This window comes from Delphinus delphis, chromosome 20 (genome assembly GCF_949987515.2).
Source record: "Delphinus delphis chromosome 20, mDelDel1.2, whole genome shotgun sequence".
NCBI lineage: Eukaryota > Metazoa > Chordata > Mammalia > Artiodactyla > Delphinidae > Delphinus > Delphinus delphis.
Genome location: NC_082702.1, coordinates 10,244,650 through 10,264,959, shown reverse-complemented (window position 1 = coordinate 10,264,959; position 20,310 = coordinate 10,244,650). Strand labels below are relative to the sequence as shown.

Here is a 20,310-nt window from a genome sequence, read left to right as displayed (position 1 = left end):
CAAGAAAGTCAGAGTCCAAACGCGTGTGTAACTGTGGGGAGGGAGGATTTACTTGCAGGGGAAGGACAGGGAGGTCACAGAAGCGGTTCACGGCGGTGCGGGGGACCGCAGGGGGCATTCCCGCGGCTCAGGCATCCCCAACCACGTCGGGGTGCTTCTGCCGCAGATGCTTGTCCAGGGTGGCCCGCAGGCCGAAGGGCACGCAGCAGTGGGGGCACTTGAAGCGGGGCCCGCCAGGCCCCAGGCCGTGCATGCGGCGGTGGCGGTTGAGTTTGCTGCTCTGGGCGCAGGCGTAGGAGCAGAGCTCGCAGGCGTAGGGCCGCTCGCCCGTGTGCGAGCGCCGGTGCACCGTCAGGTTGCTGCTGTTGGTGAAATGCTTCCCGCAGAACTCGCAGCTGCCCCCGGGCCCGGGGCCCCGGCTCTTGCCCGCTGGCTTCAGCGTCTTCTTGGGTGACGTCTTCTGGTTCTTCTCGGGGTCAGTTCTCTGCTCCTTGGTGTCAGCTCCCCAGCCGTCCACGCCGGGGCCCACCTGGGCCCCACCGCCAGGAGCCCCAGGTTCCTGGACCCCCGCCGTGGCGGCTGCTCCGGCCCCCTCTCCGCCGCTGCACTGGAGGATGCTGGCCGGGGCGGCGGCATGGGCGGCCGGCTCCGGAGGGGCGGCGGAGGCCTGCTCCCGACTGGCATCGGCCACGCAGGGGCTCTGGGGCTGTAGCTGCTGCCGATGGGTCTTCTTGTGGCGGTTGAGCTTGCTGCTCTGGGCGCAGGCATAGGGACACTGGTCACAGGCGTAGGGCCGCTCGCCAGTGTGCGAGCGCATGTGCACCTTCAGGTTGCTGAAGGAGCTGAGGGTCTTCTTGCACACGGGGCAGGTGGGGCTCCGTCGGGTGGAACCCAGCCGGGGGCCCTTGGCCTCGGCTTCTGGCCCCGCCACTGCCGACACGGCAGCAGCCACCTCGGCCAGGCCCAGCAGCGGGGCCTCTGGGGCCTCGGGTTCCGTCTGGTAGATGGACAGTCCGTGGTCCCACTGGGCGTGGCGCAGCAGTTTCCAGGCTCCTGTGAACTGTCGGCCGCAGCGGAGGCAGCTCAAGGCCTTCAGGTCCTCGCGTTCTGCAGAGAAGAGAAGGGCCAGGGGTTAGTGTGTCAGGCAAGTCAGAGCAGTTGCTGTTCACAGCTGCCGGCTGGACACCTGCTGGGGGAGAGGCTCTATTCCAGGAGCTGAGAGGCAGCAGTAAGAGGCGAGACTCCCTGCCCTCAGGAAGCTGGTGTTCAGAGAGGTGAGTGGACAGACAAGAAGCAAGGAAAATCCGTGCAGTGGATGATAAGTACTTGGGGATTTTCTTTGTGTTTGAAAAATCTTCAAGAAAAACTTAAAAGTTAGAGCAGAGGGCTTCCCAGGTGGCGCAGTGGTTGCGAGTTCGCCTGCCAATGCAGGGGACACGGGTTCGTGCCCAGGTCCGGGAAGATCCCACATGCCGCAGAGCGGCTGCGCCTGTGAGCCATGGCCGCTGAGCGTGCACGTCCGGAGCCTGTGCTCCACAACGGGAGAGACCACAACAGTGAGAGGCCCGCGTACCGCAAAAAAAAAAAAGAAAAAAACAAGTTAGAGCAGAGTGATGGATGGGGGGGTGTTATTTTATTACTGGGGTTAGGAAGGCCTTGCTGAGCAGGTGATCCAGTTCAGTGCGCTAGGCACCTGCCACCTGGCACGCTCAGCTCCCTCTCACAACTTTCCTTCGAGGCAGGAAATAAGACCTCCGTTTTCCAGACGGGAAAACTGAGGCAAAGAGACCTTTCCCCAAGGTCACACAGCTAGGAATGGGTGGAGCTGGGGTTTCAATCCAGAAACCCAGGGGGTGGGAGATAGAGGTTTTCAAGAAAAAAGATTGGTTTAATAATCAAAACAGCTCTTGATAACTGAGTGGGTTTCTGTGCCAGGCCCCAGGCTCCTGGGTCCCACGCATGATCCCCTTTTCCTGCCTTACAGAAGAGGGAGCCAAGGTCTAAACGGGGAGAAGGCTTAGCAGCCACCTAGAGAGGTAGGGGTGTGGACGGTGAGCTAGGTTCCCCTCCCTCTTTATGGAACCCAAATTGAGAGTCCTCCAAATCAAGACACTCCAGGTACTGTCAGTAAGGTACTGCCAGATCTATTTGCCTTTATGTCTTGGATGGGGGTGGCTTTCCTGATGCAACACCAGGGTCAAGAGCATGGGTGGGGCTGGAGAGGGCCAGCCTGGCCTGACTTCCAGCTGGCTCTCCTGCTCCCTAGCTGTGTGACCTTGGGCAAGAAATACCCCTCTCGGAGCCTCAGTTTCCTCATTTGCTAGAATATGGGGATCTAGGGGTCTTCCCCCTTTAGACTTGCTGTGAGCTCAGAGCCAGCTGAGAGCTGTGATCCATCAGGCCCTCAGTAAGCATTAGCTGAGGTGTCCACAATTCTCCCAAGTCCAAGCACCTAAGAGTGTATTGTTCTAATGATCCCATCACAGCCCCTCCTTTGCCCACCAGGCCCTAACTCTGCAGCTAAGCCAATCATAATTCCTCCTCCCCCCCTCCCACCACAGGACCCTCTCCCTGGCCCGGCCCTGAATATAATTCCATTTCTCACAAATCCCCAGGAGCACATGGCCCAGAGACTGGCAATCTAGAGCTGTGGATGAGCCCCATCATCAACGCTGACCAAAAGCTCAGCTCGCCAGGAGTCTAGTACCAAGTTAAGAGTTTTAATTCCTACCCGAGGGGAGGAACCCAGGTATCCAGACACCCAGGACCTGGCTCAAAACAGGGCCTTCCCAGCATGCAAGGCTGGGAGATTCCATCAGGGAGGGAAACCAGAAGTCCCTTCCCTGGCTCTGAGCAAATGCCCAGCACCTCAATCAGAAGTGATAAAGAGGGGGAGGGGGTGACAACACCCCCCGGTCCAGCTGGCCTCAGCTCCCCTCCCCCAGGCCGCTGCCCTCCCCAGAGGTGCCCCCTGCTGCCACACTGGTCCAGCCACCTGGCCAGTTATTTCTGGCCAAGGGGAAGGAGAAGTGAAACCAGATTGGGGGTGTGTGTATGGCAAATCCCCAGACCAGTCTTCTGGGGCTGGCCACACCCTGTGGGTGGCCCTGCTTCCCTGCCCAGCCCCCATCCTCACCCACCCCCCTCACCACCACTAGTCTCAGCCCTAGGACAGGGCAGGCTCTGGCCACGCCTAGGCTGCACCCAGTGGGGAGCCAGAAAGGGGAAGTAGTGCTCACTGCCCCGCCTGTCCAGGTCAGCCCCTTCTCCCACAGGAAGCTGGGCCCTTGAACTTGAGACCAGGGACTGCATTCCGGCTTTACTCACCTGAGCTCTGGCAGGGGCTGGGGCCTCTGAAGAGCTGACAGCCCAGCTTCTTGTGGTCCATGAAAGCAGTGATGGCCTCCAACGGGAAAGTCTGCAGGCAGCGGCCGCAGGTCAACAGATCTGGGTGTTTGTCGGTCCACGGCTGGCGGTCTGCAGGGAGGAAGCTGGTGGTGAGCATGGGGTGGGGCCAGGATGGGGCCTGGGGGTTCCGAGGGAGAGGGGAAACCCGAAGGTCAAAAGGGGGGCTGGAGGCCAGGACCAGGGCGAGGAAAATAAGGCAGGGGGGTTAGTGCGGGTGGGGGGATGCGGGGGTCGGTGCCCCGAGAAGGAGGTCCCACGAGAGAGAGAGAGAGAGAGAGAGAGAGAGAGAGAGAGAGAGAGGAGAGGAGAGAGGAGAGAGAGGGGAGGGAGGCGGGCGGGCCCGGGGCAGGGGCAGGGGGCGCTCACCGGGAAGGTGCGGGGTCAGCGGCGTCCACGGCGCCCACTGGTTGCGCAGGCCCAGGGCGTGGAAGAGGCCGCCAGCGGGCACGGGGCCGGGGGAGTGGCGGGGTTCGCCCTCGAACCGCCCCGGCGCGGGCATTTCCTTCGGGTTGAAGGGCCCTAGCCGCCGGGCCTGTAGGGGCCGCGGGTCCGGCTCGAGCTTCACATCGATGAAGAGGTCCGGCATCTCCATCTCGTCGTCTGAGTTGGCGGCGGGAGCGGGCTCTCTTCGGCGAGGCATGCAGCCGGCCTTGCGGCGGGACATGGGTCACGGGCAGGCGGACTGGCGGGCGGAGGACTCGCGAGCCGTGCGCGCTCACACCGAGGCGCCCAGGTGAGTGACTGCGGCGACCCGCGGCGAACTCTTACACGTGCTGGCCCGGCCCGTGGCTCCGCCCACCGAGGCGGGGCCTGACGCGAGAGGACTGCCCCACCCTCAGCCAAACTTAATCTGGACCATGCCCCCTGCGTTTCTCTAAGTGATCAAATCTTAACCATAACGAGCTCACACAACCACGCATAGAAACAGCTATTCCTGATCCCGTTTTCGGGCTGGTGGAAACTGAGGCACAAGGTGCCCACACACACCCCCAAGCGAGAAAGTGGTAGGGGCCACGTTCCTACCTGGGCGCCCGGTAGTAATCTGGTCTGTTCCATTAAACGCATTACAATAAAAGTTCCCTGGGCAAACATTGATTGAGCGTCTACTATGCACCGGGTTCTGGACCAAGTACTGGGGATGCAGCAGGGTACAAATAACCCTGGCCTCATGCAGTTTATTCGTTCAGGGAGACAGAACTCTCAACAAGATAACTATGTAAAATACAGAGTGCCTTCCGTGACACCTGTCATGGAGAAAAAAAAAAAATCCAGGAAGGATTATAAAGGGACAGGATTACTGGGGAGACGGGTGGGCCTCAATTTTCTCCCCATGCCGGGCCTGCGTATTCTAGGAGTTCTGTAGTGATTAAGTTCTGTATTGATTGAGTTCTGTGAGAAAACGAGGTCAGCTTCAAGGGCGTCTTTTGACCACTTTAAAGTCTTTGGCTTTTCTGAGATGGAAGCCCTGGGAAGGTTTTGAGCAGAGGAGGGTCGTGATCATATACATTGACTCTGCTCTTAGACCTGAGATCGTCTTTAAAACCAAATAGCCAACCGTCTTGCCTCCCTCGGATGGGGCCTCCTCGAACTTCCCTCCTCAAGGCTGCTCTCTCTGATCACTGTTTGAAGTGGTATCAACACCCTGCCCCACCCTTCAACCCTGCAAGTTTTCTTTTCTTCCTGGCACCAACCACATCAGCTCTACAACTGTTTGTTTACTGTCCTCTCACCCCTTCCCCCAACACAAGCCCCCTGAGGTCAGGGCCAGGGTCAGTCCGCCCCTGCCGTGTCCCCAAGCCCAGCACTGAGGGAATTTCACATGCTAATCTCCACTGCAGGCCTGAGGGTTCCTCATATTGTTATTCAGGTCTCAGCTCAATTGTCCTCCTGAGAGCAGAGGACCTCCCTGACCACAGGATCTAAAGGAGCCCCACCCTGCTGAAGGCCTTACAATTTACACTCCATGACCTCCATCTGTCCCCAGTTCCCTCCTCGGCCTCAGGTTTCCCATCTGTTACCTAAGGTGGCTTCCTCAGTGCCACCTCCCCTGACCACCCAACCTCCCCCAACCCTGCCACCCATTACCCCATTGCCCTTATTTTATTCCTTTTACATCCTTGTCAAGCCCTGAAGGATCTTGTCGATGTATTTGTTCATGTAATAACCTGTGGTGTCCCTCTCAGCCTCCCTAGAATGTAGGTTCTGAGATGGCAGGAGCGGAGTCTGTCTTGTTCACAAATAGAGCCCCTAATCGTTCATAGTTCAGTTAACAAATTGTGTACTGAGCTCCCGCTATGTGCATTCTTTCAATAGATATTTGCAGAGGGTCTGCGTACCAGGCACCGGGTCTTGGGGGTCCGCCGGGAAGCCAAGGCCCACAAGGCCCTGCCTTACTGAAACCGTGTGGAAGAAGTGAATTCTGAGCCCACAGCAGCGCGTTTCCACCTCAGGCCATACATTTTGCCTTTCAGGACCTCAGTTTCCCCCTGTGTAAGATGGGGCTGCGGGGAGGGCTGCAGGAATGACCGCCTCTGGTCTCTCCCAGCTGCTGCTCTCCAAGGCTTTTTGCCTGGTGCGTGGCTGCTGAGAGCATGATCAAGTAGGGAAGGTGGGGTTCGGACTGGAGGTGAGGGGTAGGAGTGTGCACGTGTAGGGGGATGGGGGTGCCAAGTCCAATCTGCACTTAACTCAGACGGGAGGCGCCTCAATTTCTTCTTCTGTAAAATGGGTATCCTGGACGTCCCCACCTCGCAGACTGGTGGATCAGCTCTAAGCGCTGGGCCAAGCCGCTGGCAGGGTGGCGCCCGGGTCTGTGCTGGCTTCCGAGCCCGCGAGCCCGCCCGAGACCACGTGGGGCGTTGGCGGCGCGGGCGGAACCCAGGCTCGGCGGCTCGCGGCCCGCCCGGGCCTCTGCAGCTGGGGCGCCGGCGGAAGTGGGGGCTCCAGCCGCTGCAGACCTCGGTGAGTGCGGGATTGTTGCTGGTGGGTTGCGAGCACTTTCCCGTTCCCCGGCACCGGCCCGGGACGCCCACCCGCGTGCAAGACGGGGAGTGGCGGCAAGAGTCAAGTCCGCGCCTGCAACGCCGGCTGCTGGGACGTTCTGGTCCCCGAACGCCTGCACCCGGGACTCTGGTTCCGAACACAGCAGCGCACACGCTCCCGCGCCCGGGGTGGAGGTGGGGGCGGAATGCACCCCCTCGGGAAAACAATAACGACGACGATATTATAACAGTAATAACGGCTGCAGTCTTGAGACTCCCGCCTTTCCCGGAGTGGAATCGCTCGCCTAATCTGAGCCGGGAGGTGGGAAGAACGTCTAGCCCAGGGCGGAGTGGGGAGTGGACGCCTGAGGGCCGGGAGGACCTACTTAGTGTAAGAAAAGGAGAGCGATGCGATGCGTGGCCAGAGCGGGATTGAAAGGAAACTGACCGGCCCAGTGGGCGGAGGTTGAGGGGGTGGGATTCTGCATTTGGGGTCCCGATCCTCACGGGGTGTGTGTGAGTGTATGTGTGTGTGTGGCCCATTTAACTAATTTGCATCCAGACAGGGCCCACCCATGAGGTGGGTGTAGGCTGGTCAGTATCTCGGTTAAGCTGGTAACTCAGCTGGTTCTCCACCTGGCAACTGAAGGGTTAGTTTGTCCACGGAACACATCGTTCCCATTTTCTAGAAAGTGAGTACTGAGGCCCCAGGGATGGAAGTCTGTGAATCTCCTGGCCCTGCCATTGACCAAAGCGATGGGCACTTTAGTTTTTCTAGTGGGAAAGGGGTTTGGACATTTTTTCCTGAAACCTGGGCAGGAAATCCTTGGCTTGGAGACTGACAGGATAAAGGACTCTCAGGCTTGGTCACCAGGGAGAATGGATAATACCTGCTTTTGCTGTCTTGGGCCCACCGTATGTGACCTTTCTCAAACCAGTTTCTTATCAGGTCACACCTTGACTCCCAAACCTCCAAGGACTCCCCTATGCTGGCTGAAAAAAACTGCCCTGCTCCCAGGGCAGGGGTGATGGCCCTGACTCTGTTATCAGACCAGCCTGGATTTGCTCCCTTTTCCTGCCAATCGCAAGCCTGCACCCAGTCAATGATTTGGCATCGTCCAGCTTCAGTTTCCTCTTCGGGAAAATGGGGCTTGTGCAGGTATGACCAAATCTTTTTTTTTTTCCTCCCTAATGGAGAAAACATGACTAACATGTTTAATTAGTCATGTAATTAAACACGTTTAATCCAGGAATTGAACATAATTCTTTGGCCACTTGCATAATTCCCATCGGTCCTTCATTAAGTACTAGCCCTAGAGAGGAGAGTGTTTCTCCTAAAATACTTAAGTGTTAACCTAGGTTGGGAGAGAAAGCCCTGGGAGCTGATGACTCTTGACTAAACTGGGAATGCAGTGGTCAGATACATTAGAAAATGTATATGTCCCTTAATCTCATTCACAGCCAGTAATGGTGAGATAATGAAAATGTACCAATCCCATTAATTCCATTCACTGTGGTCTTGCCCATCAGGCAAAAACCAGGGAGTCTTCCTCGGCTTTGCTCAGTCCATTAGCAAATAGTGAGGGCTCTCAACCCTCAAAAGATAGCCTAATCCAATCACTTCTCCCCACCCCACCCCCCACCCCCAACCCCCCAACCCCCATCCCAGACACCTGTCATCTTCCACACCACCCACTGCAGTGGCTTCCTCACCAGGCTGTCTGCTTCTCCCTTTGCTCTCACAGTCCATTCTTCCTTGCAGCAGGCAGAGGGATCCCGTGATTACCACCAGTCAGACCCTGCCCCTCCTCTGCTCAGAACCAGCCCCTGGCGAGACCCCAGTCCTCAAGCCCCTGCACATTCTGCCCTTGCCCCAGCCCCCTGCATACTGGCCTCCTTGCTGTGCCTCAGTCTCCCTTCCATGGGCTTTGCATTTGCCGCTCCCTCGAACTGCAATGCTTTCCCCCCAGATCTCCACGTGGCTCAATTCCTCATTTCATTCTGGTCTTTGCTCCAAAGTAACCTTATCAGAGAGATCTTTCCTGAGCCCCTTCCTGAAAACCACCTCTTATCCCCCAGGCAGGGCCAGGTGTCTGCCCTGGGCTCCTGAGGCCCCCGGGCTCCTTCATTCCAGCCCTGCCCACTCTGAGTTGTCATTGTGTGGAGACCTAGTGTGTGTCATCCACTGGACTGTGAGCCCAGGAGGGCAGGGCTGGGCTCTTTCACTCCCAGCTGTGTCTCTAGCACCACCCAGCATGGGCCAGGCACAGAGCAGGCACTCAGATAACAGGGGGAGTGAACCCTTCCACAAAGGTTTACTGAGTCCCCCCTGGTTGCCAGGCCCTAATTAGGGCTGGGGATGGAGCTGTGACGTAATCAGATATATCCCTTCTCTCGAAGGCTTATGTTCTGTGGCAGAACAGACAGCGCATAGGCAAACAAGTAAATGCATATTGTCAGGAGGTGATAGTGCTGTGGGAAAAAAAAGATACTGCAGGGTGAAAGGGCTATTATTTTCCTCCCTGTAAAGATGATGTTTGAGCAGCGAGCTGAATGAAGTAAGGGAGGAAGGTGAGTCATGTATCTGGAAATATATATATGTCTCCCAAATGGAAGAGGGTTCCAGGCAGTAAGAACAGCACATGCAAAGGCCCTGAGGCAGGAATGTGCTTGGCATTTTCAGGGACTGACACTGGTGACCAAAGGGTAGAAGGGTGGGAGATGAGGTCAGAGAGGTGATAGAGCCTTGTAGCCATCGTGAGGACTTTTGCTTTTGCGCTGGGTGGGATAGGAGCCATGGGAGGCCTCTGGGCAGCGGAGGGGTGTGATCAGACTTAGTTCTGACAGGAGGATCCCTCTGACAGCCATGTGGGGAACAGACTGGGGTGAAGGTGGAGGCCAGGAGCCCAGTGGGGAGGCTACTGAAATAGTCCAGGTGGGAGGTGATGGTGGCTAGACCGAGGAAGGGTCAGAGTAGGGATGGTGAGAAGTTCCCAGATGCTGGATGCATTTTTGAGGGTGGAGCTGACAAACTTGACTGAAGGACTGGGTGTGGGTGGGAGAGAAAGTGAGGAGCCCAGGATACTGCAGATGTCCTTTGCCTGTGTGATCGGCAACCTCCCCCTGCAAGATCTTCCCGACAGCCCTAGGAGGTCTTTTTTTAACGTTTCATTTCACGGATGAGGAACCGGATCAGGGAGGCTGCTCCTAGAGTTGCAGGGATCTGCCCAGACCCCTTGTAGTGAATCTGGGAGGGCTGGGACCCACCCGCTCTCCCCCAGACCACACCCTCATCCCCTATGCCAGGTGGTGAGCTGTGGCCTGCTGCAGGTTCTCATATGGCTCAAGAGCTGAGAGTGGGTTTTGCATTTTTAAGTGGTTGAAAAACTAACAAAATCTTTTGTGACGCATGAAAGTATATAAAATGTGGTATCAGTGTCCCAAGAAGTAAGGTTTGATTGGAGCACCGCCACGTTTCCACGTGCTGCTGTATTGTCTGGCCACTCTCCTCCTACCCTGGCAGGGTTGAGTAGTTGTGGCAGAGACAGAGACAGGCCCTTGAAGCCTAAAATATTTACCATTGCGCCCTTGACAAAGGAGATTTGCTGACCTTTGCTATATGTTCTGCTAATAAGATTTGGGCCAGCAGCGGGGGTGTCCTATCAGGAGGACTTGGAAAGATCCAGGTGAGGGACAGAAAGAGGTTTGGGGAGTGCGTGACAGTAAGGCTAGGAGAGGGAGTTCAGATTCCTGAGGGAGGATCTAACATTTTTTAAGGGACGGGGAAGCATTCCGATATGTCCCTTCCTTTTTAAAAACTAGAATTTCAAAATTCTTTTGAAAAGGTTATACAGATTCAAAATGGATCCAAATTCAAACAGAATTTAAAAGGTAAAGAAAGGTAGACAGCTAAAAGTCTCCACCCCGGGCCCTGCATGGGCTGAATGACCCATGTGCGTTTGCAGTTTTTTTGTTTGGTTGGTTGGTTTTAGGCCATGCCACGCGTCTTGTGGGATCTTTGTTCCCCAACCAGGGATCAAGCCCAGGCCTCCAGCAGTGGAAGTGCCGAGTCCTAACCACTGGACTTCCAGGGAGGTCCCTGTTTGCAGTTTTCATGGAGACTGTCAAACTGCCCCTCTTTGAGTGTCCGTGAGGCTGTGAATATGTTCATGTGTTCAGTAGTCATTGTTACCCACCGTCCATCTGTTTGTCTGCATCTGAACCAGAGATGATTTTTTTTTTTTTTGTCCCTCAGAGGACATTTGGCAATAGATGGAGATCTTCTTTTTAAAAAAATGGCTTTATTGGGTTGTAATTCTCCTACCGAAGTATTCACCAGTGGAGACATTTTTGGTTGTCGCAGCTTGGGGTAAGGGTGGGGGACGTTCCTGCCTCTAGAGTGTAGAGGCCAGGGATGCTGCCCAAACCCTACACCTATGCACAGGACAGCACCTTACAACGAGACCAAGAATAGTCCAGGCCCAACTGTCAATAGTGCCGAAGTTGAGAAGCCCTGGTCCTTTGCTCTGCAGGATCCTTTCTTGCAAGGAGCTGACAGTTGAGCTGCAGAGACAGGAAGAGCCTCACAAGAAAAAGGACAATCCCAATCACCCCTGTACGGTGAGTGGCCCTGGGATGGGACGCTGGGTGCCTGATGCGTGTCAGTCACTTCAGTTAATCACTTTAGAGAAGAGGGGACGGAGCCACAGGGAGGGGAGGGGTGCAGCTGCCTGAAACTTAGGTCCTTCTCTCTCTCTCCTCCTCACAAAGCCTGCATCTCCCTGCATGCAGTCAACAGCAGTGCAGTGGCCGGGGAGGGTGAATTAAGAGTTTGGGATTAACATATAACCACACTACTATATGTAAAACAGATAACAAGGACCTACTGTATAGCACAGGGAACTCTACTCAATATTCTGTAATAACCTATAAGAGAAAAGAATCTGAAAAAGAATATATATATATACACATATATATGTGTAACTGAATCGGTTTGCTGTACACCCGAAACTAACACAACATTGTAAACCAACTATGCTTCAATAAAAATAACCCCCCCCAAACAAAAAAAAAACCACCCCAAACCAACAACAACAAAAAACCCCAAAAAAACCCCAAACACCTCAGTGCAGTGGCATGTAATATGTTCCAGGCCATTGCTTAACCTGCACGTTTGTTAGGTCATTTAGTCCCCGTGACGACCCTGTCAGGTTGGTCCTCTTATCACCTCCATTTTATAGATGGGGAAACTGAGGCACAGACCGTTTAAGCAACTTACCCTAGGTCACACAGCAATACTGATTCTAATACAGTCGGTATTCAACTGTAACTTTCATGGAGAACCTAGTACATAATAGGCCCCGTCCGGCATGAGCCTGTTGAATCCTGATAACAAGGCGAGGTGGCCAGCCATTGGTGCAATTCCTCCACACAATGGAAGAGGAAACTGTCTCTTGCTTGAGGTCACCCAGATAAGCAGGCCTGGGAGCTCACTCTCCACTCCATTCATTCCAGCAGAAACAGTATTTAAGGAGCCTGGTCCCTGAGCCACTTAGTGTTCAGGAGCTGGGGGCACAGCAGTGCGAAGAAAGCAAGGTCACTGCCTGTGGGGAGGCAGCCGTCTCGCAGGGAGAAAGACCAAAGCAGAAAAATAAATAGACAACGTCACGTGCAGGAGTGGTGTGTGCGACAAAGGATGAGGAAGCCCGTTTGGACGGAGGGGGCTGAGGGGTAGATCTTGAAGGCAGGGTGGTCAGGGAAGGGGAGGGGAGGTACAGGCAGAGGGAACCGCAAGTTCCAGGGCCCACCAAGGGGTCGCGCCAGGCATGCCTGAGGCCCAGCGAGGAGGCCAGTGTGGCCGGGTGGAGAGGGTAAGCGCCACGCTCGGCGAGGGTGCTGGCTGGATCTGGAGCATTCAGGGCCTTGAGGGCTGTGGTGAGGACTTTGGCTTTGACTCTGAGCAAGACAGAAGCCAGGGGGAGGGCTCCGAGCAGAGGCGGGATGTGATCTGACTCAGGTGTTAACAGGATCCCTCTGGCCATGTGTGCGGACAAACTGGCAGGGGGTGAAGGTGGAACTGGGAGTCCAGTGAGGAGCTGACTTCAGTAGTCCAGGCAAGAAGTGACGGTGGCTGGACCGAGATGTTGGCAGTGGACAGAGTGAGAACTATTAGGTTGTGAATACATATACACATTTTTCTTTTAATTAAAAAAATATATTTTCCCCCTGAGTGTTTCTTTTCTTTTTTTTTTTTTTTTGGCTGCCTCAGTTCCCCGACCAGGGATTGAACCCCGGCCACTGTAGTGAAACTGCCCGATCCTAACCACTAGACCAGGGAACTTACCCCCCCCCAGCCCCCGCCCAAGTATTTCTTTCTTTGTCTTTTATGGTCTTGATATTTTCGAACAACAGGATAATTTTTTTTTTTTTGTAGAACGCCCCTCAATTTGAGTTGCCTCGTGATTAGATGCAGGTCATCCGTTTTTGGCAGGACGACCACAGAAGTGGCGCCCTGCCCTCAGTGTATCGCATCAGGATGCACACGGTGTTTGTTTGTCCTATTGCTGCACATGTTGGCTTTCGTGCCTAAGTTAGGCTGGTGTCCACCAGGTTTCTCCACCATAAAGTTACTCTTTAGTCTTAACAAGGACTATCTTGTGAGGAGGTACTTTAAGGCTTTGTAGATATCCTGGACCTTCTGAAACGTTCACTGACAAGTTTTAGCATCCATTGACAATTTTAGCTGCCGTTGTACGATGCGGATTTTTCCCTCTCCCCCTTTATGTATCTCTTCATTTATCTATTTACAGTAAGTATGGACTCATGGATTTGGCCCTTTCAAGCTGACTCCTGTGTGACTGGGAATTTGTTTGGAAGATCGCATTTCATGATGGATTGGATGGGCTGTGTGTGAGAGAAGAGAGGAGGCCAGGACTCGTTCTTTCAGCAAATATATTTATTGCCAGGGACTGGGGATAAAGCTGTGATCAAAGCAGTGCAAAGGCCCTGCTCTTGTGGACCTCATGAATGGTGGTGCCAGTTCCTGGGAAGAGGGGGACTGGGTGAGGGGTGGCACAGATTTTAGGAGGGGGACTCAGGAATTGGGTCTTGGTCAGGTTAAGTGGAGGTGGGGTAGACAGCGCTCTGCTCCCAGGCCTCCGGGCTCCCTCTTCCTGTAGCCCCACACTCCCCATAATGGCTCCCTGCTCTTCTTCTTCACCCAACAGCCAGGATAATGCAGACTCCACTGACCACTACTGTGCCCGTGCTCCGGCTCCCCCGGGGCCCTGATGGCTTGAGCCGAGGCTTTGCCCCCGACGGACGCAGAGCCCTCCTGAAACCGGTGGTTCCTGAAATCCCGGAGTCTCAAGAATCTCGGGAATCCCAGGAACAGCGGGCCCGAGCCGCCCTTCGGGAGCGCTACCTCCGCAGCCTGCTGGCCATGGTGGGCCGCCAGGTGAGCTTCACGTTGCACGAGGGTGTGCATGTGACCGCCCACTTCGGAGCCACTGACCTGGACGTGGCCAACTTCTACGTGTCGCAGCTGCAGACTCCGATAGGCGTGCAGGCTGAGGCGCTGCTCCGGTGTAGTGACATTATCTCATACACCTTCAAACCGTAAAGATGTGATCGTGTTCATCTTTCTTCCTTGGGCGTAGCCACAGCCTCCCAGGCCTCCATATTCTCCTGAGCTTGGACCTCTGGGCCCCAGAGAGTTCGGAACACCCTTGGAATTTTGAGCCAAGCTTCAAGCAACTCTGGCTTCTTGGGACAGTAAAATTCTGCGGCCCCAGGAGTTCTAGATCCTCTTGAAAGGAAGGCTGTACCTCACAGAACTCTAAACTGTACAGATACATGGGCCTCATGCCCATTCCTGAAGATTCCGGGTGGAGAAAGGGAATAAAGGAAGGCAAATTGTCTAGTGGGAAATTGTCTGTTGAAGAGGCTGCAAAGTTCAGCCGCCCTGGAAATACTCCCCTCCTGCCAAAGTACCAGTTATCCCAGGAAAATCTGCCTCCTTTTTTTTTTTTTTTAATGTACCCTATAGGGATTGAGCCAGACTTAGGGAGTAGCGGGGTGGCTATCCACGGGCTGAATCCCATGGAGCTGGGCCAGGAAGGGGACACGTCAAGGGAGTGGGAGGAACTCCGATTAAGGTGTGGTGATTGGACCTCCCGCTAGTCTCTGGGAACGCTGGAGCGACCTGGATGCCAGACTTGGGAGATTTGGACTTGATTTCTTTTTCGGGTGGTCTAGGATGTCCATAACGAGTTGCGCGGCTCGCATTGGGTCACATGGTCACGCGCAAGGGCTCCTCCTATTGCCTGGCCTCTGGGTGGGTAGAGTCGCTTCCCCGCCCATACGGGGACTGGTTGGGACCTGTCTAACCCTGTGTGGCGGCACCACTGGGAAAAGGCAGAGGATTAAGGGTTAGGGTGAAACTTTGCCCTTTCTCCATTTCACCCCAGCTGTGTAGCGTGGCCGTCCGTATCACTCGCTTTACTTAGCCCCATTACTAGTAGTCTTTCAGCAGATTTGTTTTTATTTATTTATTTGGCCGCCGCGGGCGGCATGCGGGATCTTAGATTCCGGGCCAGGGATCAAACCCTTGCCCCCTGCAGTGGAAGCGCCGAGTCCTAACCACTGGATCGCCAGGGGATTCCCTCAGCAGATTTACTTTTTTTTTTTTTTTGCGGTACGCGGGTCTCTCACTGTTGTGGCCTCTCCCGTTGCGGAGCGCAGGCTCCGGACGCGCAGGCTCAGCGGCCATGGCTCACCGGCCCAGCCGCTCCGCGGCATGTGGGATCCTCCCGGACCGGGGCACGAACCCTCGTCCCCTGCATCGGCAGGCGGACTCTCAACCACTGCGCCACCAGGGAAGCCCAGATTTACTTTTTTTTTTTTTTTTCAGATTTACTTTTAAAAGTAATTTCTGCCCCCTCTGTAGTCCTATCTATTTAAGAAGGTAAGTGAAGATTCCATTAAATATGGATGAGATTTGCTTTGTTCCTCCTCAGTCGTCAAAGCGCGGTGGCCAGTGAAGTTGAATGAAGCATGTGGAGAGCCTCAGCTCCCATATATCCATTCACAGAGCTACCTTTGGCGACTCCTGGGCCTAGCTTCGAGTTGCCTAAGCAACGATGTCGCCTGCTCCTCCCCACGTATCCTTTTTCGGTTTTAGCTCCTCCTTCCCCGAGTTGCCTGTTGGGCTGGGATAGCGTGGAGAAAGTGCGGATGCGAATATTAAGCGACTGAATCGAGCCCTTGTGGGGGCGTGGCTTGAGTTCGTGCTAGTTCGCTACTGGCTCCGTGATCTACCTGGTCCATCGCCCGGTATTTTGGTTGGCAGATTGGTCCCTTGCTTTTGGCATTTCTTCCTTCGTTCAGTTTTTTAAACAACTTAAATCAGGGCTATAATATTCCTTATGGGCTCCTATTTCAATTTTTAAATTTAAATTGTATTTTATACAACGCTATCCAAATACAGAGGGTTATTGATGAAGCTGCAGTCTGCAAATGGAAGGCTAGAGACTAACCAGCAAGTGGGGACTGGCTTCGTCTGCAGGCAGATGGTCCCTGTGTCCGCATCCATCACCTGTACTCATATATTCAACACAGCTTCTGTCGCCTTCCCTTTCAAGTTCTCCATCTCTTCTGTCCTTACCAGTTGGCCTAGCCCCACCAAGCAGATATTTTTATTTCTATCAACTCCATTCCCTTCTCCGTGCCTGAGCTCGTGACGAATATCTGAGAGCCTAAACATTAGTTATCTAGATTAAAGCGGGGAGGCGCGGTGGGGGCGGCTCAGGTTCGCGCTTGCGCGCTGCTCTGGGAGACGGCGTCCACCTCGCCCCGCCCCTCATATTCTGCAGTTCCGGCTCTGCAGATTCACTGCTCACGTTTCTTTTTCCTGTGGCTCTTTCTGCCTTTTGTTTGCCCCCTTTAACAAAGCACGAGACAACTCTACCTGCAAATAACTTAAATTGATTTTCTGCTTTTCTGGGTACTCGGCGGGCTCACCGGCCCTTAACGAAAGTGCGGCTGCGAACGAGCAGGCGCGCACGGGGCTCGGGGGAGGCGCGCTCGAGCTCCCGGCGGCGACGACTACGACGACCAGGAGAGCGGACGGAGGCGGCGCCTGAAGCAGTGGCTGAGCCCATGCCCCGGGACGGCGGGAGGGCCCGGAGAGACAAGTCCGGGGCCCGGGGCATGTCCCCAGGGCCCCCGTGAGGAGGTGGCGGCGGCGATGGAGGTCGCGCCGCAGGAGGCGCCGCCCGAGCCGGGCGCGGACGGCGAAGCCGAGGAGGCCCCCGCCGAGGCCCCGTCTCCCAGCCCCGCATCGCCCCCGGCCGACGGGCGCCTCAAGGCTGCGGCCAAGCGCGTTACATTCCCGTCCGACGAAGATATCGTGTCCGGAGCTGTGGAACCCAAAGACCCGTGGAGACACGGTAGCTACGGCTGGAGCGTGGAGGCGGGCTGGTGGGGGACCTGGGAGTCAGTGCAGACCCCAGCACAGAGGTGGAGCTCAATAAGTTGCACCTAATGATTTAAGGAGACAGTCGTCAGTCTAGAGCTGGAGAGTGTTAGAGAGGAGGTGGCTGTTGGGTTGGGAAGGTGAAAAGTAGCTGGTTTATGCTACTCCCCCCCTCACCCCCCCCAAGGAACGCTGAAGGTGATCTGTTTAGGAATTGAAACGGTGAGCAATCAAAGAAAGTTTGGTGGCTGGGGAGATTAGGAGGGCGGTAGCCTTTGAGTTTATAGTTTCCCCAGAGAAGGATAAAGCGGTCAGGGGAGGAAGAGTGGGTCAACATTGGCGCTGAAAGGGCAGTTGGAGGAGTTTGATGGGCCCATGGGGACAGAAAGGTTAAGTTGCTGTTCTGCAAGCCTCGGGGCAAGGGATGGTCATGTGGTTCACTTCCTTGGGTGAAAGAAGGAAGAGGAATAAACCTGGATTATGGCTCTAGACCAGTCAGTAGATCCTGGGGCCGGGAAAAGGGAGTCAAACAAACTTGCCAGAAAAGTAGCAGAGTTGGTGGTCAGTTTGGGGGTGGGTAAGATAGAGGAGATATTCAGTCTTGGCCTTAAGAAAAGTCACTGCGTGCCTCCTTTTCCTCTCCCCCCCAAAAAAGGGAAGCACAGCACTGTCAGTCACTCAGGAGCAGAGGAACTTTGGAGCCTGGCTCTAGGAGGGTGTTTTTTTTTTTCTCTTTCCCCTGAGGAAGCATTGGGGAATTGGAGTTGCCGGTCAGTTGAAGGTGAGAGCATTGAAGAACTTTGGTGGCTTGAGGTGTGGGGAGAGAGAGCAAGTCCATGGGCTGTACGTCCTCTGGAGAAGGTCGGCTCAGTGTTGAAACTGAAAGGGCAGTTGGAAGAGTGTGTTTTATCCATAGGGCTGGGAAGGTGGAAAGTTGCTTCAGGGGTGGATTGGCAGTGTTGAGTCCTGGCCAGGTCTGGCAGTCTTGCTGGGATGGAGCCCGCAAAGAGAGGGATCAGCCTGGCCCCGGCTCTACAGAAGTTGGTCTGTTGGCCCTGGGGAGAGAGGAGGAACTGTTGCTAGTCTGTGGGCAGTGGAGAAATTGGTGGCTTTGATGTGAGCGTGGGAGACGTGGGAACTGGAAGCTGAACACACGGGGAACCACCATAAATGCCATCATGGCCATTAATTGTTAAAGAGACGGTGGTTAATTTAAAATTCTTGGCCTTGGGAGCCAGCCCAGTCCCTGCGCTCTTGGCCCCAGGAGTAGGCGGGCACTTTTGGGTTGGAGGGCTTGGGGGACTGGGGCTGAGGAAGGGAAGAGTTGGAATGGGCCTCAGCTACAGCATGATATCCAGTCCAGGAAGCGGGAAAGACCTGGAGAGGCAGAGCAGGATGGTGATGAGACGGTGCTCCAGTTCAATCCTGACTCCCATGTACCCGAAGCATAACCTCAGGCTGGGTACCTAACTCCTCGGAGCCTCCGTTTCCCATCTGTAAGTGGGTGAGAAAACTACGTCACAGGGTTTCAGAGAGGACTAAGAGTGTGTGTGCAAAGTGATTGGCCAGGGTGAGCCTTCATAAAGTCGCAGGTATTGTTGGTCATTTTAGGGGAGATGTTGGTGCTACTGGTCATTTTAGGGGCCAGCCTAGAGGAGTTGGTTCACGGAGCTGGGACCTGGATGTTTCCGCTTCACAGGCTTCCAGGAGAGGGCCGGAACGGTGGTCCATTTGTGGGCTCGGGGCAAGGGGAAGGGAAGGTGTTCCGTTTGTGGACGTTAGCGTAGCTGGAGATTCTGGAGCGGGGAGGGGTTGGGAGTGGGGGAAAGTTTCTGGTCTGCAGGTTTCCAGAAGGGGAACAGCTGTGTGTTACCAGCTGTTGGGCTTTGGGGAAGCCATTTTTCCTCTCTGAGCCTCCTGTTTCTTTCTCTGCAAATGGAGGTGCTAATTTCTACTGTGGAGTAGTCGTGAGGATTAAATAAGACAGTCCTTGTAAGTTCCTGCCACATAAATAAGAGCTGCTGTTATCCAGGCAGATTCAGTCCGGTTTTGTTGTTGTTGTTGTTGTTTTTTCTCTTGTGGGCAGTTGTGGAGATGCAGTGAAGGAGTTTGGAGGGGGGAACCCCCGGGGGGGAGGGAAGAATGTCGAGAAAGAGGGTCAATTGGCGTCTGGCTGGGAGGGGTTGAGAGGATGAGGATGGTCGCTGACTGGTCTGCCCCCCGGTAAGGGGTGGAGGTGGTGGTAGCGCACGGGCTGGGGGAGTCTCTCATGCCTGGAAGTTTAGGGAGGGGCGGCAAGGACGGGTGTGGACTCACACTCTGGAGGAGTCGGTGGGTCTGAGGTGGAGAGGTGATGACATGGAGAAATGGATCGATATTTTCGGCTGGGAGAGTTGGTCCGTCTGGGCCGGGGAGAGGAGTTGCCGCTGACCTGACAGTTGGGGGATCTTGGGCCCCAGGCAGAGGAGGGGTCGTTGGTGAAGTTGGTGAGTTTGGATGGTGGGATTTGGCGGGCCTGGCAGTGCCTGAGGAGGACAGTGGAGGGGTGGGCTGGCCTGGGAGTGAGGGAGGTGGAGGCTCGCCCCCCAGGCCGTGGCAAGTCGGGCCAAGGGACTGCCTAGTTGAGAGAGCCAAGGATCTTGGCTGGGGGCTTCAGGGAGGAGCCGGCGAGACTTGCAGGAGGGGCAGGAGATCTGTTGGAGTTGGTCTGTAAACTGTGGGAAAGCACAGGGGGTGTCATTTGAGCTGTGGCCCTAGTGGGAAGCGTGAGGAAGGAGTCATTCTGGGGCCTGCTGTGGTGACACGACCCCAAGGCCAAGGGTGAGGGAGGAGTTGGCGGATCTGAGTAGCAAGAGAGGTCCTTCAGAACCTGTTCTCCATCGCAGAGTTGGAGAAGTTGCCTGGGCCAGGAGGTGCAGGAGCTGGGAGCTGGGAGCTGGGAGCTGGGAGCAAGCAGCCACTAGAGGAATTGGGGGCCCCAGCACAGGGCGCCCTTTCAGCAGGGCCTTGCCCTGGGAGGAGAGCTCAGCTAGGCCCTGACACAGCCTCTGACTGGGGTGGAGGAGGGCTGGGACTGAGACTAGGTGGTGGCCCAGCTGGGTGGGAGCCTCTGGGGGTGTCTGCCTAAGGCAAGAGCCCCATCAGGCCCTGTCAGAGGTCACGTGTTGGGGGATTCCTGGAGACCAGACATCTGAAGGAGGGAGATGGTGCAGGAGGGTCTCAGGCCTACAGAGGGTCAACCCGGCCCAGCACTCAGAAGGGCCTTCCCTGGCTCCCATGTCACATGGTGTCCCCGCCTGCCCCCAGTGCCAGGGGCCTGCTTATTTTCTCATTGCACTAAAGGCCATCTCCTGTTACCATGCACGTTAATTTCGTTTCGGTGGTCTCTTTCCCCCACTGGAATCGGGGAATAGACACTGTCTGTCCTCGTTTCTACCCAGCCCCTCG

General features: G+C 55.4%; 3 protein-coding genes across 11 annotated transcripts in view; 2 read left to right on the top strand and 1 right to left on the bottom strand.

Annotated features, from left to right (window-relative positions):
* Nucleotides 1-42: 42 nt before the first annotated feature.
* ZNF296 (zinc finger protein 296) lies at nt 43-4,133 on the bottom strand. Its single transcript, XM_060000519.1, has 3 exons — nt 3,775-4,133; nt 3,328-3,477; nt 43-1,107 (listed from the first exon to the last, which is right to left on the bottom strand). The coding sequence occupies exons 1-3, from the start codon at nt 4,070-4,072 to the stop codon at nt 128-130; spliced, it is 1,428 nt and encodes a 475-aa protein (XP_059856502.1). The 5' UTR covers nt 4,073-4,133; the 3' UTR covers nt 43-127.
* GEMIN7 (gem nuclear organelle associated protein 7) lies at nt 3,388-14,308 on the top strand. 9 transcript variants are annotated; one of them, XM_060000520.1, is made up of 4 exons: nt 3,417-3,497; nt 3,924-4,141; nt 10,922-11,009; nt 13,616-14,308. In XM_060000520.1, exon 4 carries the CDS (start codon nt 13,624-13,626, stop codon nt 14,008-14,010), a length of 387 nt encoding a protein of 128 aa, XP_059856503.1. In that variant the 5' UTR covers nt 3,417-3,497; nt 3,924-4,141; nt 10,922-11,009; nt 13,616-13,623; the 3' UTR covers nt 14,011-14,308. The 9 variants fall into 9 exon arrangements, 8 of the variants coding, with proteins under 8 accessions (XP_059856506.1, XP_059856510.1, XP_059856503.1 ...); XM_060000523.1 differs by lacking the exon at nt 3,924-4,141 and having other exon boundaries at nt 3,388-3,497; XR_009517738.1 differs by lacking the exons at nt 10,922-11,009; nt 13,616-14,308 and adding an exon at nt 5,722-5,986.
* Nucleotides 14,309-16,351: 2,043 nt separating this feature from the next.
* PPP1R37 (protein phosphatase 1 regulatory subunit 37) overlaps nt 16,352-20,310 on the top strand; it is a 41,627-nt gene continuing 37,668 nt past the window's right edge. The window contains exon 1 of the mRNA XM_060000518.1: nt 16,352-16,837. Coding sequence (XP_059856501.1) covers nt 16,636-16,837 — 202 coding nt within the window. The 5' untranslated portion in view covers nt 16,352-16,635. The remainder of the gene's footprint in view (nt 16,838-20,310) is intronic.

Coding starts and splice junctions, on each gene's coding strand:
- GEMIN7 (XM_060000523.1), top strand. CDS start 13,624: ATGCAGACTCCACTGACCACTACTGTGCCCGTGCTCCGGCTCCCCCGG.
- ZNF296 (XM_060000519.1), bottom strand. CDS start 4,072: ATGTCCCGCCGCAAGGCCGGCTGCATGCCTCGCCGAAGAGAGCCCGCT. Junction 3,478..3,774: donor GCTGACCCCGCACCTTCCCG/GTGAGCGCCCCC, acceptor TCCTCCCTGCAG/ACCGCCAGCCGTGGACCGAC. Junction 1,108..3,327: donor CAGCCCCTGCCAGAGCTCAG/GTGAGTAAAGCC, acceptor TCTTCTCTGCAG/AACGCGAGGACCTGAAGGCC.